Consider the following 17461-nt stretch of genomic DNA (forward strand, 5'->3'; position numbering starts at 1 on the left):
AAGGGGTCATCCACTGCTAGGCCAACTCCTTCTTAAATACCGTGTAAAATAAAAGTAACAGCTTCCCATCTCCCGCACCGGCGCCAATCTAGTTATCTCAGTGCTGGGTCTCCCTGGGCTCTCTTGACATTATTATGCCACATGAGCCCTGCAGCCAGTCATCAGTTGCTGGTGTGCTGCTATGCTCACACTTCCCACCACCGTCAGTGTGAGAACTGGAGTCTATTTGCGTTTGTTGATTAACAGCAGCATGTAAGATTTTGTTGGGAAATTTTGCTTTTTGGGCCAGTGAGATAGACCCCACCGGCATATATCCAGTGTCTGATGTCTACGTGGTAGGACCTACGTCTTACATTTTTCATGACTTACTATATGATTTACAAGTAACACAGATACTGAGCCGCATAAAAATAGTTTATTTTGTTCACCGATATGTTTGTATCACAATAATATATGAAACTGGTTAACTGGTAAATTTGGGGAAATGGAGTCACACCCAATATGGGTTAGTAAAGACGCAATCCCTATCAGGGCTGTGGAGTCAGAGTCGGAGTCGGAGCCCATATTGGTGGAGTTGGAGTCGGTGTCATGGAAATTGAGGAGTCGGAGTCAGAGGTTTGGCTTACCGACTCCACAGCCCTGATCCCCATAGAAGTTGAGGAACATTGTGGTAAGTGAGGAGCGCCAGGTTCACCTAAGAACTCGTCAATGGCTCCAAGTTACGGACAGAGCAATTGGAAAACGAAAGCAAACACAACGCAGAAGTCAGCGGTTATTGTGACGCCTGAAAGAGAGGAAAAGGATGATGAGACGCCCCATAGTGAAAAATGGGGCATAAAGCAAACCTTTAAGGCCGTGTTCACACATAACGTATATACTGCATTTTTTCTCTCAGAAAATCTAACTTTAATGGGGAGACTGAAAAAAAATGCAGTTGCGTTTTAAAGTGAAGAATCAATGATTTTATGTACTATAAAAAAAGCTGCTTCAAATGAAGGAAAAACTCATAAAAAATGCAGCATTTATACTAAGTGTGACCGCATCTCCACAGCTAAATCCTGATTGTCCATCACTATCCAGAACTACATGTAAACCTATAAGATATATGTAGCAACTGACCACTTACCCTGGGATACTGGCGGAGTGGTGGCGGTGGTCGTAGTGCGTGTTGTCACTGGTATTGATGTGTAGCCGCTGGCTCTTCTGCCCTCTAGTGCCTGTCTAAGGCTGTGCAGTTGTACGCTGTTCAGCAGTGCGCGCTGCGATTCTGTAACCATCGCTCCATTCTCAGGTCCAAGGTTTGTGAATTGCTCAGGTGACAGCTCCTTAGGAAAGCAAATGATTAAAGGGGTTAGCCAGGACTATTTTTTATTTTTTACTATGGGCCTAAGTACAAATAGGCATGGATTTGCTACCTACCTGCCTGTTGTGCCTGGCTCTGATCTCTGCCATCAGAGTGTTAATAGACCACTCCTGCTGTCGATTTAGTGGCTTCCGCTGACGTCACGTCGACAAGTATCGGCTTCTCTAATGCTCTGCTCTTTTGTTGAGGTGTGACTGCCGATGTCATGCCTAACTGCAGGGGGCCATTTGTCAATCAACATGACGTCAGCAGTCACGCCCTGTCAACAGAGCAACCCGTAAGAAGAAGAGCTGCTCTGTAGATGTTGAGCAGCTGAATCGCCACTAGGAGACGTAAGTGAGCAGCTGAATCACCACCTGAAGCGGTCTGTGAGCAGCTGAATCGCAACCAGGAGTGGTCAGTGAGCAGCTGAATTGCAACCAGGAGCAGTCAGTGAGCGGCAGAATCGCCACCTGGAGTGGTCAGTGAGCAGCTGAATCGCCACCAGGATTGGTCAGTGAGCAGCTGAATTGCAACCAGGAGCAGTCAGTGAGAGGCTGAATCGCCACCAGGAGCGGTCAGTGAGCAGCTGAATTGTCACCAGGAGCGGTCAGTTAGCAGCTGAATCGCCACCAGGAGCGGTCAGTGAGCAACTGAATTTCCATCTGGAGCGGTCAGTGAGCAGCTGTTTCCCACCAGGAGCAGTCAGTGAGCAGCTGAATTGCAACCAGGAGCAGTCAGTGAGCGGCAGAATCGCCACCTGGAGTGGTCAGTGAGCAGCTGAATCGCCACCAGGATTGGTCAGTGAGCAGCTGAATCGCCACCAGGAGCAGTCAGTGAGCAGCTGAATCGCAACAAGGAGCGGTCAGTGAGCAGCTGAATTTGCATATGGAACTTTCAGTGAGCAGCTGAATTTCCACCAGGAGCGGTCAGTTAGCAGCTGAATCGCCACCAGGAGCGGTCAGTGAGCAACTGAATTTCCACCTGGAGCGGTCAGTGAGCAGCTGTTTTCCACCAGGAGCAGTCAGTGAGCAGCTGAATCGCCACCAGGAGCAGTCAGTGAGCAGCTGAATCGCAACAAGGAGCGGTCAGTGAGCAGCTGAATCGCAACAAGGAGAGGTCAGTGAGCAGCTTAATCGCCACCAGAAGCGGTCAGTGAGCAGCTAAATCGCTGGGTACAACAAGCCCATAGTTTTTAGGCCCATAGTAAAAAAATATATTCCTGGATAACCCCTTTAACATTTTTAATTATTAACCCAAGTTATACGCACAGTAATTTCCTCTAATTTTCTTAAATATAAATGTGTATGGGTGTTAATATTGCATCGGGTCACTTCTAGGGTTATAACAGCTTTTATTCTTGGCATTGCACATGGTGTCGATGTCTGTCCTAGTTGCTTCTTCTTCTTCAATATAATAGTACTTGCACAGTTGAGAGAAAAAAAACAATTTTATAAAATTCACTTGTGCTAAGTAAGTTCATAAAGATAGACAGTGCCAAGTTTAAAGTCACTTTTCATTTTTACGTCACTTTTCTTTTATGTCTTGTGGTATTCGCTGACGTTTATTGCGTCAAATTCATAAAAAGGCGCCCGCAATTTATGAATTTTGCTCAAAGTAAAAAAAAAAGTGCGAACGTATAACATAGGCTTCAAAATAGGTGCAAGAAGAATAATGATTTGGATCCTAACAAAAAAAAGGGGCACAATATACAAAACTAGACAACAAAAAAAACAGGCTCAAAGGCATTGAGGAGCCAGGGAAACTGAGCTTGGTGTGACTCTCAAAACTCTTCCTCTCTAAAGAGACAATTTGTAAATTTAATTTCCCAGAGGAGCAAGCATGGACTATAAGTCTCCTCACACTGAGGTGCCAGGCCTGGCTTGTCACTCTCCACAAGGGGAAACATTACTAATTAGATCTCAAAACTGGTAATGTCTATAATGTGCAGAGCTGTCTGGTTAAAGGGTTTCGGAAAACTCCTCTTTGCAGTTTGTTTAAAAAAAACAAAAAAACAAAAACTGTAACTTACTCATCCTCCCCAGGTCCAGCACTGAGTTTCTACCGCTGCTCAAGATGTTATTCTCTACAACGCTGATGTCACATCGACAGCACTGCAGCCAATCACTGAGCTAAGCGTGATGTCAGCGCTACAGACAATAGAAGCAGAGGCAGAGATTCAGCGTTGGACCAGGGGAGGGTGAGTACATTTTTTTTTACAAACTGCAGCAGGGGGACATCCTTTTGGCCATACACTGTACGCATTAGAAAACTATTGTATATATAGTTACCTTAAATATCTCCTCTGGTATAAATTTAATAGCGAAAGGCTGAATATAGGACATAAGTTTGGGATCAAGCGTCTTGAAATCGTCCTTACTGATCCCAGCTAAAAAAAAAGAAATGCCATAACAAGGACATTGGTCAAATGAGAGATCCTGTATATTAACACTTACAGTGAATTATCTATATGTATAGTATATACTCAGATTAGACTCTAACACATCAGATATCACCAAATTTCATGTATTTTGGGCTAAAATTAATCTTTACACCTTCTGCCTTCCATAGCTTCTGCATTGCACTGTTTATTGCTGGCTGCAGAATGAGTTAACTGAGAATCGGTCAGTGAGCTTGTATTTGTTCAGAACTCCTCTGTGCTGATTTTTGATCAGGGACCAAATCAAAGTTAAATGTGAAGAGAATGTAGACAAACCCTTCTTCTTGTTCTATAAATTGAAGATTATCCCCCAGTTTGACGCTGTTCACATCTGCAGATTTTCTGGGTTATTGTTTACTGGATTAACAGAATTTAATTGTACAAATTTCCATAAAAGTAACCACAGGGTTACCTGCTATGTAGCCAATGTCATTCAGAACATAATGGCTCCACGTTTCGGTTTTTCCATAAATCTTCTCTGTCTTACTCTTCAACGCTTGTAGGATTTGATGGCTGCACGGGAACGATCCAATTCTGGAAATAACTAAGCTAAATAAAAAAAAAAAATAAAACAATTAAAAAAAGATAAGTAGGATCATCCAGAAGTTTACAGCAAACGCAATATAGAGCTTAGCTCATATGTCCATACGCCCTTGTAAAGCTTTTAGGGTGGTCCTCCACCGAGTGACCCCCCCAGCCGCTTTACAGAAATGGCTCCTATTCTGGCAAACTCATCTCAACCATGTAATTCCACACTTTTGGGTATATCATGATAAGGCACAGTTCATATAGTACAATTATACAGCTGAAAGAATAACATGGGAAGAAAAGGTTGTCTTAGAACTATATACACATGCCAGTCAAAAGCCTGAAGGTTTTCTAGAAAAGCATATTATGGCAGGGGCGAAGAACTGAGCCCGAGTGTCTGAGAATCCCCAAAAGGGCCCTCTGCCCCATAGAAAGACACTAGTGTTAGAAATGGCATCTAGTAAGCAGGGGCCCTCAAGCCCTGGTATAGATTTTGCCTTAGGTCTAGGAGATATAAAGAGTAAATGCTATTTATTTATTTATTTTAAAAAAAAAATCAATAGTACATATGAAAATAAGAAACTTTCTAATATATCTTATCAGAGAAATCTGCTTCTTTCTCTTCCTGGACTGATCATCCATTCTCAAATCATGGGTAAAATCTGTATTCAGTGAAGATGGGTTTTACCATTAATAAGACAGGAAATGACAGTTGGTGCTTTTAAAATTCCATGTAGAGGCGAGGGGAGGAGCTAGAGGCAGAGACAGACATCCTGCTGCAAGTTCTCCTGAAATGAGGTTACAGAGGGAGGAGCTAGAGGCAGAGACAGACATCCTGCTGCAAGTTCTCCTAAAATGACCGTTATAGAGGGAGGAGCTAGAGGCAGAGACAGACATCCTGCTGCAAGTTCTCCTGAAATGAGGGTACAGAGGGAGGAACTAGAAGCAGAGAGAGACATCCTTCTGCAAGTTCTCCTGAAATGAGGGTACAGAGGGAGGAGCTAGAGGCAGAGACAGACATCCTGCTGCAAGTTCTCCTGAAATGAGGGTACAGAGGGAGGAGCTAGAGGCAGAGACAGACATCCTGCTGCAAGTTCTCCTAAAATGACCGTTATAGAGGGAGGAGCTAGAGGCAGAGACAGACATCCTGCTGCAAGTTCTTCTGAAATGACCGCTACAGAGGGAGGAGCTAGAGGCAGAGACAGACATCCTGCTGCAAGTTCTTCTGAAATGACCGCTACAGAGGGAGGAGCTAGAGGCAGAGACAGACATCCTGCTGCAAGTTCTTCTGAAATGACCGCTACAGAGGGAGGAGCTAGAGGCAGAGACAGACATCCTGCTGCAAGTTCTCCTAAAATGACCGTTACTGAGGGAGGAGCTAGAGGCAGAGACAGACATCCAGCTGCAAGTTCTCCTGAAATGACCCTTATAGAGGGAGGAGCTAGAGGCAGAGACAGGCATCCTGCTGCAAGTTCTTCTGAAATGACCGCTACAGAGGGAGGAGCTAGAGGCAGAGACAGACATCCTGCTGCAAGTTCTCCTAAAATGACCGTTATAGAGGGAGGAGCTAGAGGCAGAGACAGACATCCTGCTGCAAGTTCTCCTAAAATGACCGTTACAGAGGGAGGAGCTAGAGGCACAGACAGACATCCTGCTGCTAGTTCTCCTGAAATGACCGCTACAGAGGGAGAAGCTAGAGGCAGAGAGAGATGTCCTGCTGCAAGTTCTCCTGAAATGAGAACTTTGTGTGCACCAATTGTCATCTATGGAGAACTGTGACGGTCATTCCAGGAGAACTTGCAGCAGGATGTCTGTGTCGGCCTCTAGCTCTTCCCGTCTACATAGAATTTTAAAAGCACCAACTGCCATCTTCTATCTCAGTCATGGGAAAATCCATCTTCACTGAATACAGATTTTACCTATGAATTGAGAATGAATCATCAGACCAGGAGGAGAGAGAAGCAGATTTCTCTGATAAGATGTATTACAACGTGTCTTATTTTCATGTGTACTATTGATTTTTGAAAAAAAAAAAAAAGCATTTACTCTTTATATCTCCTAGACCTAATGCAAAATCTATAGTGAATGATCAGTCCAGGAGGTAAAAAAAACTACTGATTTTCCTGATAAGATATATTATATAGTTGCTTATTTTCTATATATTATTGATTTGTTAAGTAAAAATTAAAATAATGACTACTCTTTAAATGCATGATTGCAATCTGTAAGAACGGATTTGACAGCAATTAGTAAAATCATAGATATTGGCAAACTGTCAGAAATCGTCAGAAAGTGCTCCAGGACTTCTTCGCACATATGATACTACTAATGAGATGTGAACACTTTGCCTTTGGCCAGGGACACACACAAGGTATAAAAAGGCGTTCCGTTTTTCACGGATGAGAATCGCACAAATGTTTCCAAAACAGTGATCCATGTGCAGTGCGAGGATGCGATTTCCTCGCATCAAATGATCCTTTTGACATCCGTGTGACATTCGTATGGCATCCGTACTGCGATATTTTCTTGCAGGCTTGCAAAACCGACATCTAATGGATTTATGGGCTCAAATGTTCGTTAAAACATATATACAGTATATATATATATATATATATACATATATATATATATATATATATGTCATTGAGACACACACACATATATATATATACTGTATTTATATTTAATTCAGCGCAAGATATGTGAAAAGCCGCTAATTCAATTGCCGGCTTTTCAATTCTCCCTCCGAAACCCGACATGATATGAGACATGGTTACATACAGTAAACCATCTCATATATCTTTTTTTTTTGCATATTCCACACTACTAATGTTAGTAGTGTGTATGTGCAAAATTTGGGCGCTGTAGCTTGTAAAATAAAGGGTTAAATGGCGGAAAAAATTGGCGTGGGCTCCCGCGCAATTTTCCCCGCCAGAGTGGTAAAGCCAGTGACTGAGGGCAGATATTAATAGCCTAGAGAGGGTCCATGGCTATTGCCCCCCCCCCCGGCTACAAACATCTGCCCCCAGCCACCCCAGAAAAGGCACATCTGGAAGATGTGCCTATTCTGGCACTTGGCCACTCTCTTCCCACTCCCGTGTAGCTGTGGGATATGGGGTAATGAAAGGTTAATGTCACCTTGCTATTGTAAGGTGACATTAAGCCAGATTAATAATGGAGAGACGTCAATTATGACACCTATCCATTATTAATCCAATAGTACGAAATGGTTAATAAAACACACACACATTATTACAAAGTATTTTAATTAAATAAAGACACAGGGTGTTGTAATATTTTATTAGACTCTTAATCCACCTGAAGACCCTTGTCACCTGAAACAAAGTTTAAAAAAAACAAACAACAATATTCCATACTTTCCGTCGTTCTGTCCCACGTTGTAAATCCATCTGAAAGGGTAAACTAATTTTACAAGCAGAAGCCTGTTAATGCAGCCGCTTCTGCCTGTAAAAACCCGGGGAATGAATGGAAAGCAGGGTGACCTGTAGTTACCTTAAGTTGCGGTGATGCGCCCTCTGCTGGATGTCCTCATGAGCTGGAGCCTTGGAATTTTTCCCACGCTCGAGTTCATATGAGGACATCCAGCAGGGGGCGCATCACCGCGACTCAAGGTAACTACAGGTCATTCCCCTGCAATCCATTCATTCCCGGCGTTTTTACAGGCACGAGCACTGCTTTAGCAGAGCTCCTGGCTGAAAAATGATTTAACCCCTTCAGATGCATTTACTTTGTGGGACTTGACCTGAGCAACGGAAGGTATGAGATATTGTTGTTTTATTTTTCCTTTGTTACAGAACGAGGGTCTTCAGGTGGATTAAGAGTCTAATAAAATATTACAACACCCTGTGTCTTTATTTACGGTAATTAAAATACTTTGTAATAATGTGTGTGTGTTTTATTAACCATTTCGTACTATTGGATTATGGATAGGTGTCATAATTGACGCTTCTCCATTACTAATCTGGCTTAATGTCACCTTACAATAGCAAGGTGGCATTAACCCTTCATTACCCCATATCCCACAGCTACACGGGAGTGGGAAGAGAGTGGCCAAGTGCCAGAATGGGCTCATCTTCCAGATGTGCCTTTTCTGGGGTGGCTGGGGGCAGATGTTTGTAGCCAGGGGGGGCCAATAACCATGGACCCTCTCTAGGCTATTAATATCTGCCCTCAGTCACTGGCTTTACCACTCTGGCGGAGAAAATTGCGCGGGGGCCCACGCCAATTTTTTCGCCATTTAACCCTTTATTTTACAAGCTACAGTGCCCAAATTTTGCACATACACACTACTAACATTAGTAGTGTGGAATATGCAAAAAAAAAAAAGGGATATGAGATGGTTTACTGTATGTAAACCATGTCTCATATCCTGTCGGGTTTCGGAAGGAGAAATGAAAAGCCGGCAATTGAATTACCGGCTTTTCTCTAACACCGGTGCGTATTTCTCGCAATGTACACGCAGGGTCCGTGTGTAATCCGATTTTTTCTCGCACTCATAGACTTGCATTGGCGAGTCTTGGCCGGGATATGCTGACAATCGCAGCAGGCTGCGAGTTCCCTCGGATCCTGAATACGGCGGAGAAAATATCGGATGATGGGAGCTGCACCATAGATTAACATTGGGCCGAGTGCTATGCGATTTTTTATTGCATAGCACTCGTCCGTATTACGGTCTAGTGTGACCCCGGCCTTTGAGACCTAATTCTCCTCCATACTAGTATTGAGCGAGTGTGCTCGGATAAGGTGTTATCTAAGCATGCTTGTGTCCTAATCGAGTATTTTCAGCGTCCTAAAAAAAAATGCTCTAATCGCCTCTGCTGTTCGACATCCGCAAAGTGTGCAGGGATTTCCTAACAAACAGGCAATCCTTGCATGTGTTGCCACTGTCGAACATCCGCGAGACATGCAGCCACCTGAGCATAGTATTCGAACACACCGAAAATACTTGATTAGGACATGAGCATGCTCAGATAACACCTTATCCCAGCACGCTCGCTCATCACTACTCTGTACATTTGGTGAAACGTATAGAAATTCTCCAGGACTGCACAGTAAATCGGGAACACATACCGAAACTCCAATGTGTGGATCTGATCTATCTGCTCGGGGTCAGCGGCACATAGACTGGTTCCCAACCCAGCTAGCTCAAAGCTCTTCAAATCATTTATTGATTTTCCAGAATCATTTAGAAAACCATAAAGTATGGACTTTGCCTGTAAGGTATGTAGAGAAAAAAAGAAAAAAAAAACATCCATGATTATGGTGATATATTTTTAGGTTTTTTTTTTGTATAGATTGACATCTAGAACATTTTCTGTACTACAGTGATTCCAAAACCCCAGTCCTCATGGCCCCCAACATATCATGTCTTCGGATTGCCGTAGTATTGCACAAAGGAGAGAAATCCTGAAAACATGACCTGTTGGGGGGCCGTGAGGACTGGAGACTGGGAAACAATGATCTACTACAATGGAGAAGAACACAAAATTCTTGGAGTGGACCTAGGAGATGGATGAAAGGTCGACGTACTGCATAAAGGAAGTGTGAACAGGGCCTAAAGATGGGAGAACCATCACCTTCATCCGCTCAAATACCCCATACAACCATCACCTGGATCAGCTCAAATACCCCATATAACCCTCACCTGGATCAGCTCAAATACCCCATATAACCCTCACCTGGATCAGCTCAAATACCCCATATAACCCGCACCTGAATAGTCGTCCATTCAGTCTGCTGGGAGAGGGCAGACACCATATCTGCAGAAGGTACGTATAGCTCATTGATCTCACTGACGCTGAGGCTGGTGGCTATACGCCCCAAAGCTGTGATGTGATAACTCTTCCAATCTGACAATGGCCCCCAAACCTTCAAAGTAAGAATGGAACATTTTCAAAATTACAGATATAAAAAAAGTTCATCCTGAGCGTGATGTAACCCCACAAGGGTCATTACCGTACCGTTTTTGCCCTTTCCTTCAAAACGAAAAGCTGGGATTGATTGAAACTTCCTACAGCCCCAAGGATGTGAACACATTTGGAGAAGGTGTCTGAAGTCATGCACTGCAGCTCCTCGGACGTCCAAAAAGCATTGGCTTCACTCAATACCATCACTGTGGCAGAAGATGGCGCTCTAATGCCTATACACTCTGTACGTGACACATGAACATAGGACATCTCATGAGTGGTTAGGTAGTCACCGACACATCACATACTGTACATGACCTGGCTACATGATGGTAGGTAAAAGAATAGGCTAGAAGTCTCTCCTGAGTACTTCTTGGTCATATTGATAAAGCAATACGATATCCTCTGAACTAATGTTTGAAAACTGACCATTTTTCTAATTGCACCTATTTAGATCTCTTGCTCTGTTCTGTCAGTGCCGGTAGTCATGATTCAGCTTGTCAGCTTCGTCCTGGCTCCCTGTGATAGTCCACACTATGGTATCTACTTCTGGCCGGTAACCTTGGATGGAAAGTCACGGTGACTTGTAAGGTTGTCTCAACGAGGCTATAGAGGTCTCCGCACAATTGGCCCATTGAGACAGCCTCTCGAGTGACATCACTGTGACATTCTGTCCGAGGCTGAAAGGAGAAATTATCAGATGGAACGTCACTGGATGTAAAGGTAAAGCTGACAGGCAGGATCACGTAACCGTCACCTGCACAGTGAGAATTGGGCAAAATAAGGAATATAATATATTTTGAATAATTATCATTTTTCAAGTGTTAATTCAAAGGGCAGAACTTGGCAATGGTGGACAACCTCTTTAAAGACGGAACATCACTGGAAGTAAAGGTAAAGCTGACAGGCACGATCACGCAACAGTCCTCTGCACAGTGAAAATGGGGCAAAATAAGGAATATAATTAGTGATGAGCGAATATACTCATTACTCGAGATTTCTCGAGCACGCTCGGGGGTCCTCCGAGTATTTTTTAGTGCTCGGAAATTTAGTTTTCATCGCTGCAGCTGAATGATTTACATCTGTTAGCCAGCTTGATTACATGTGGGGATTCCCTAGCAACCAGGCAACCCCCACATGTACTTATGCTGGCTAACAGATGTAAATCATTCAGCTGCGGCAATAAAAACTAAATTTCCGAGCACTAAAAAATACTCGGAGGACACCCGAGCGTGCTCGGGAAATCTCGAGTAACGAGTATAATCACTCATCACTAAATATAATTTATTTTGAATAAATAGCATTTTTCAAGTGTTAGTTCAACGGGCAGGACATGCCAATGGTGGACAGCCATTTTAAAATCTATTTCACAATGCTGATACTGCAATACTTGCCCTATTTCCCAAACGGAAGAGTGGTTTTCTCATCATCATAAATGGGCAAAATTGCAAATTGCTCATATAAACAAGCAACTTTATAATTGACCTCTTATTAAAAATCCTCATGAACAGAGGAGTTTTTAATCATATTGTGCATTGCTTGTTGCTTAGTTACTGGCCACTGCTTCAGAAGTAGATGGATTCCTAGGCAAGGTGCGCAGCGCTTACAAGCTGTTTGTTATAGAGCTTGTAAATGCTACTCTAAATCTGGTTGGATCGCTGAATCCAGCCGGCTTCAATCCCCCTAGGCTTCTTCAATTGCCTCTGCATTTAGCATGGATGAACAAACAGTTCAGCCAAGCCACTAGTCCAAACTGTGAATCATCAGGAGCACACCGCTCCCCAGCAAACAAGGTGAAAGACAGGGGAGCTGTGTGCTCCTGAAGATAGGATCATGAGAATTAACTTTTTAATTTTAGCTGCTGTTTCACATTAATTAGATGTGAACTAAAAGAAACGATAAAAAAAAATTAAAAAAAGCACAATTTTTTTTTGATCTTTCAGGCAAATTTTAGAGCAAGACTTCATCACATTGCTTCTCTTTTGGATCCTCATACTTCAGGATATTCAATACCTGAAAAGACATTTGTTTGATGGCCGGCGAACAATGAGGCTTTTGAATACCGGGGAGAAGAGGGGAAATGGCATCTTTATGACGTCTGCAGAACGGGACTAACAAGCAGGATAATAAGCTTTACCTGCTGTCTGCTCAGGCTCAGAGATGTTGGCACCATGTAAGTGAATGGCATCAAATAAACCCGATAGCATCTGATCACTGCGGGCAATGGCGGCTGCTCCCGATACAATCTCTGATACCAGCTTCTGGAACTGGACACAAGTGAGGAGAGAAGGGAACACGCATGAAATGTCATACACACCATCGCCACCGAGGCTTGCATTTATTCCGGTGACATTTAGAAGGTTAATTTTGGAAAATTTTGCAGTCACGAGCTCTGAGAAGCCGAGAAAACACTAAATTTAGAAATCAAAGATAAATGTGCTAGCGAACAGCTTTCCTCACGGACGAACAAGATTGCTTCCTTCATCGGTGCCTCACACAATGCCAAGATTCACAAGGAGCGGCATGCACGCACAATTTGAATGGCTTCCTGCACATAATTTTTTGTGTATTTTTTTTTAACTGCATTATTTACTTGTAGATTTTCATTGACTTTTTCCATGTTTTTATGACCGGATGCAGAAGAGAAGACTGCCCTGTTCAGTCTGCCGCAGAGGACTGGACCCCAGATAAGGGCGATGCGAATCTTTTAGCTCAACTAATGTGTTTTTGAACCTGCATTTTTATTGCTTTTTTTTATTAAAAAACACACAAAAAAACAAGTCACATAACTCATGAATTCCTTACAAATTAGAGAGAACCTGTCACTCACAATCTGCAAGCAACCAGCGTTTAAATCCTGTGTAATCAACTAAGTAGAGCAGCGGGTGCAGGGAGAAAATGAAGTTATATTCTCCCTGCAACTGTACACATCCAGTCAGAGGGGTGGTCCAGGGGGCGGTAACAATCACTTGTCACTACATGGTAAGCGCGGTGGTAAGCACTCCCCCTGCACATTGACTGGCATCATACTCTGTATACATTCTGGACACAAATGCTGTAGAGAAGACTGTCAATCATTGTGCCAGTGAGTGAACATAGCGCGCTCACAGTGTAGTGAGTGAACATAGAGGGCTCACAATGTAATGAGCGGTGACTGTTACAGCCCCCTGCACTGCCCCGATTACTGGAAGCAAACTGAAAGCATTGCAGGGAGAATAAAACTTCATTTTCTCCCTGTAGCCGCCGCTTCACTTCCAAAAAACCTGCAACCTGAAAAAGTTTAAGGTGGTTTATCTCCTTTTTACCTTTTATTTTTCATTTCTAGATTTAGAGTTACTTTTGTTTCTTTATGTTAAAACGTATAGTTATGATTAAGATTTATCTTGATTGTAAATTTTTCACTACTTCTCATGCTTAATTCTATTCCTGCGAATTCAGAGCGCAATATTGAGAAGTGAAAGTGGAGAAACTTTGAAGAACTCCTCCTACTCCACCCATCAAAATTGTTATCCTCTTAATATATTGCAGTCATCATATCATATAGCACTGTGTACTTACAATTGCTCCTTTTGCCTTTCTACCCAGTTATTTTTTTCCATTAGGTGTATGACATCATGTGATTAAAAACAGACTAGCATAATCCTTCTAATCTCTATGTAGCAACAGGAGGTTAATTTCCCCTGCATGAGTCATAAATCACTGCAAAAGTCCCCGGCAGGGGGACAAGAGAGCAGCGGGCCAGGTGATGAAGAAGAGAATGATATATACCCACCACATTCTTACAATTGCTCCTTTTGCCTTTCTACCCAGTTCATTTTTTCCATTAGGTCTATGACATCATGTGATTAAAAACAGACTACCATAATCCTTCCAATCTCTATGTAGAAACAGGAGGTTAATTTCCCCTGTATGAGTCATAAATCACTGCAAAAGTCCCCGGCAGAGGGAAAAGAGAGCAGCTGGGCCAGGAGGTGACGAAGGGAATGATTTATACCCACCACATACTTACAATTGCTCCTTTTACCTTTCTACCCAGTTCATTTTTTCCATTAGGTCTATGACATCATGTGATTAAAAACAGACTACCATAATCCTTCCAATCTCTATGTAGAAACAGGAGGTTAATTTCCCCTGTATGAGTCATAAATGACTGCAAAAGTCCCCGGCAGAGGGAAAAGAGAGCAGCTGGGCCAGGAGGTGAAGAAGGGAATGATAAATGCAAGGACAAGAGACTCCCTGTTTCTATATAAAGCTGAGAAAAGAGAAGAATAAACTGGGTAGAAAGGCAAAATGAGCAATTGTAAGTACACAGTGCTATATAATATGATGATTGCAATATATTAAGATGGTAAAAACTTTGATGGAAGTACTTTAGATACTTCATATAATTTTTACAATACTATTCTCTGTGACAGTAATACCTTCTCTATTACAATAATGATCTCCTCTTTTGACAGAAGATTCCAGAAGGGCGCCATATCTTGTGCTGTTTCAGACGTCCAGTTTACCGGGTTCCTGCACAGTACACAGATACACCGATAATATAGCAAAACGACCCCTTCCCTATAGTGGCCAACCCACAGGACTTTGCTTACCCATAATGAGCCCAAATTCTGCATTTAACTGCTTGTTTTTGCTCTTGGCTGAGATGTGAGCAGACCTTCATCTGATTTAGCGCTGCCTCAATTACATTTGAGGATATCCCATGTTCTATGATGCTTGGAGGCAAGTGACAGATGAGATTTCCAAGTATATCTAGCTGGTACACGTCCACAACAGAATTGTTCTGAAAGACAGAGGATTCTGTTATATTTACTTGCTTGCCCTGATATCCCTGAGATGGCATTGTGCTTGCTTCCACGGGTACAATGCATTGAAAAAGTATTCATACCCCCAAATTTTTTGACGATTATGTGCATAAACCTAAATGCATTTTATTGGGATTTTATGTGATATACCAACACAAAGTAGCAAGTATTTGTGAAGCGCAAAGGAAATCATACAGGGTTTTCTAATTATTTAAAAAATACAAATCTGAAAATTGTGATGTGCATTTGTATTCAGCCCCCTGAGTTCATAATGTATAGGACCACCTGTTGCTGCAATTACTGCTGTAAGTGTTTTGGGGTATGTCTCTACCAGCTTTGTACATCTGTAAGGGTGTGACTGGGACGGTCGTACGCCTGTACCCTGAAGATTACTTTTGTGACTTTTGTTTTGGAATATGTGATTTTATTGTGCATAGAATCTCACGGGCACTAATGTGTGGTTAATCATGTATTGTAATGTGATGAATGTATAATGTTCTTTATGTGTAACATATAAGGTGAGTATAGGGTTAAGTATAGGTAGAACATCAGATATGGGTTAAGAATGGGAAAGGTGCAGTTGTGGGCACACTAGATACAGGAACTATATTGCACAGGTTAGGAACAGTTAAATGTTCAGGCACAGCCCCAACATGGGAGGGGACATTATTAGATAAAAAGGGGAGCACTTCCTGATTAGTCAGAATTGAGATAAAGTAGTTCAAGGCCAGAGGGCTGGAGGGCACAAAACAGTACAGACTGGCAGCAAGAAAACATCTGCCGCAAACTGCAGCAGACCTTCCTGGAACATTCAGGGCCTACGGCCCAACCGAGGTACTGAGAAGCATGCATTAATATCTTCCTATGATAGGAAGCCAGACAGAGAATTGAATAAGGGAGTTGGGAAGGAATGGGACTCATGAAAGCTGAAAAGCCGGAAGGAGTATTCTGGAGGCCAGGGATGCCAGTGAGCAAAGGGATAGTTCAGGCTGAAGAAACAGTGAATACAATGTACTGTGCTGTAACAACAATGGAACTTGGACTGCTTATTAAAGTTAACCTCTTTGAAAAGAATCTTCTGTCCCCTATTGAATGTGTGGCTGTTCCTGGATCCTGGAGAAAGTGGAGACCTGTGGTTGAAACGTGAGTGTTATGTAGCACACACACAGCACATTGGAGCTCGGACACCATTTACTTGTAGGGTGTCAGGGTGTGGGAGAACAAAAGTCCCTCGCCTATGACTACCGCCCTGTGCACCTTGCACATCTATTGCATGAAATTTTTGCCCATTCTTCTTTGCAAATTAGCTTTAGCTCAGAGAGATTTAATGGAGACGTCTGTGGGCAGTAATTTCTAAGTCTTGCCGCGGATTCTCAATGAGATTTCGGTCTGGACAGTGACTTTCACAAACATGAATGGGTTTTGATCTAAACCTTTGTAGCTTTTGCAGGATGTTTAGGATCGTTGTCTTGTTGGACACCCCAGTATCAAGTCATTTGCAGCCTGTAACAGGTTTTCCTCCAGGATTACACTGTATTTAGCTCCATCCATCTTCCCATAAGCTGTAACCAGTTTCATTGTCCCTGCTGAAGAAAAGGCTGCCCACAGCATGATACTGCCACCACCATGATTAACGTTGGTGATGGTGTTTTCAGGGTGATGTGCAGTATTAATTTTCTGCCACACATAGCATTTTACATTTAGCCCTAAAAGTTCTACTTTGGTCTAATCTGACCAGAGAACCTATTTCTAAAGCTCCAAGAAGAAACACTGGAAAGGAGACAAAGCGCAAATAGTGTATTATCTAGGTTACAGTGTTATAGGATGTGCACGATTGCGCTCACCTGCTTGGATTGTGTGCACACAACCACTGATACAGCTTAAGGCTGCTGCAGACCCAATGAGTGGATAATTGGAAAAAAAAATTGGTTACTCTGCACTGCCGTGGAAGGAAAGATGAGAGATACCGCCTCAATTTAAGATGTTTATTCGTCAACACATTTCAAAGTATACAACTTCTTCATCAGGACAAACCACAATAGGTAGTTGTAAACTTTGAAACGCGTTGACGAATAAACCACCTTAAATTGACGTGGCACCTCTTATCTTTCCTTCCACAGTAGCGCAGGGTAACCCATAAGTTCCATTTATCTACGTCTACGCGCTGGCTATTTTTCCTACATGGCATTTTGTAAAATGCAAATGAGACTTCTTATGGCTTGCTTTCTAAAATGGCTTTCTTCTTGCCACTCTTCCATAAAGGCCAGATTTTTGGTGTATACAACTAATAGATGTCCTGTGGAAAGATTCTCCGGCCTGCACTGTGGATATCTGCTGCTTGTCCAAAGTGACCAGGGGCTGCTTCGGTAATTAGTGCTCTCCTTGCTTAGGATGTCAGTTTAGGTGGACGGCCATG

The 17461-nt window shown here is 42.7% G+C and overlaps 1 protein-coding gene across 1 annotated transcript in view; it reads right to left on the reverse strand.

Annotated features, from left to right (window-relative positions):
• Positions 1 to 433: 433 nt before the first annotated feature.
• Positions 434 to 17461, reverse strand: part of OTOA (otoancorin) — a 45508-nt gene continuing 28480 nt past the window's right edge. The window contains exons 19-28 of the mRNA XM_077273548.1: positions 14833 to 15023; positions 14659 to 14752; positions 12375 to 12504; positions 10292 to 10479; positions 10044 to 10199; positions 9402 to 9544; positions 4195 to 4331; positions 3634 to 3731; positions 1127 to 1325; positions 434 to 784 (exon numbers count right to left, since the gene is read on the reverse strand). Coding sequence (XP_077129663.1) covers positions 720 to 784; positions 1127 to 1325; positions 3634 to 3731; positions 4195 to 4331; positions 9402 to 9544; positions 10044 to 10199; positions 10292 to 10479; positions 12375 to 12504; positions 14659 to 14752; positions 14833 to 15023 — 1401 coding nt within the window. The 3' untranslated portion in view covers positions 434 to 719. The remainder of the gene's footprint in view (positions 785 to 1126; positions 1326 to 3633; positions 3732 to 4194; positions 4332 to 9401; positions 9545 to 10043; positions 10200 to 10291; positions 10480 to 12374; positions 12505 to 14658; positions 14753 to 14832; positions 15024 to 17461) is intronic.

Source organism: Ranitomeya variabilis, chromosome 7, assembly GCF_051348905.1.
Source record: "Ranitomeya variabilis isolate aRanVar5 chromosome 7, aRanVar5.hap1, whole genome shotgun sequence".
NCBI classification, from domain to species: Eukaryota; Metazoa; Chordata; class Amphibia; order Anura; family Dendrobatidae; genus Ranitomeya; species Ranitomeya variabilis.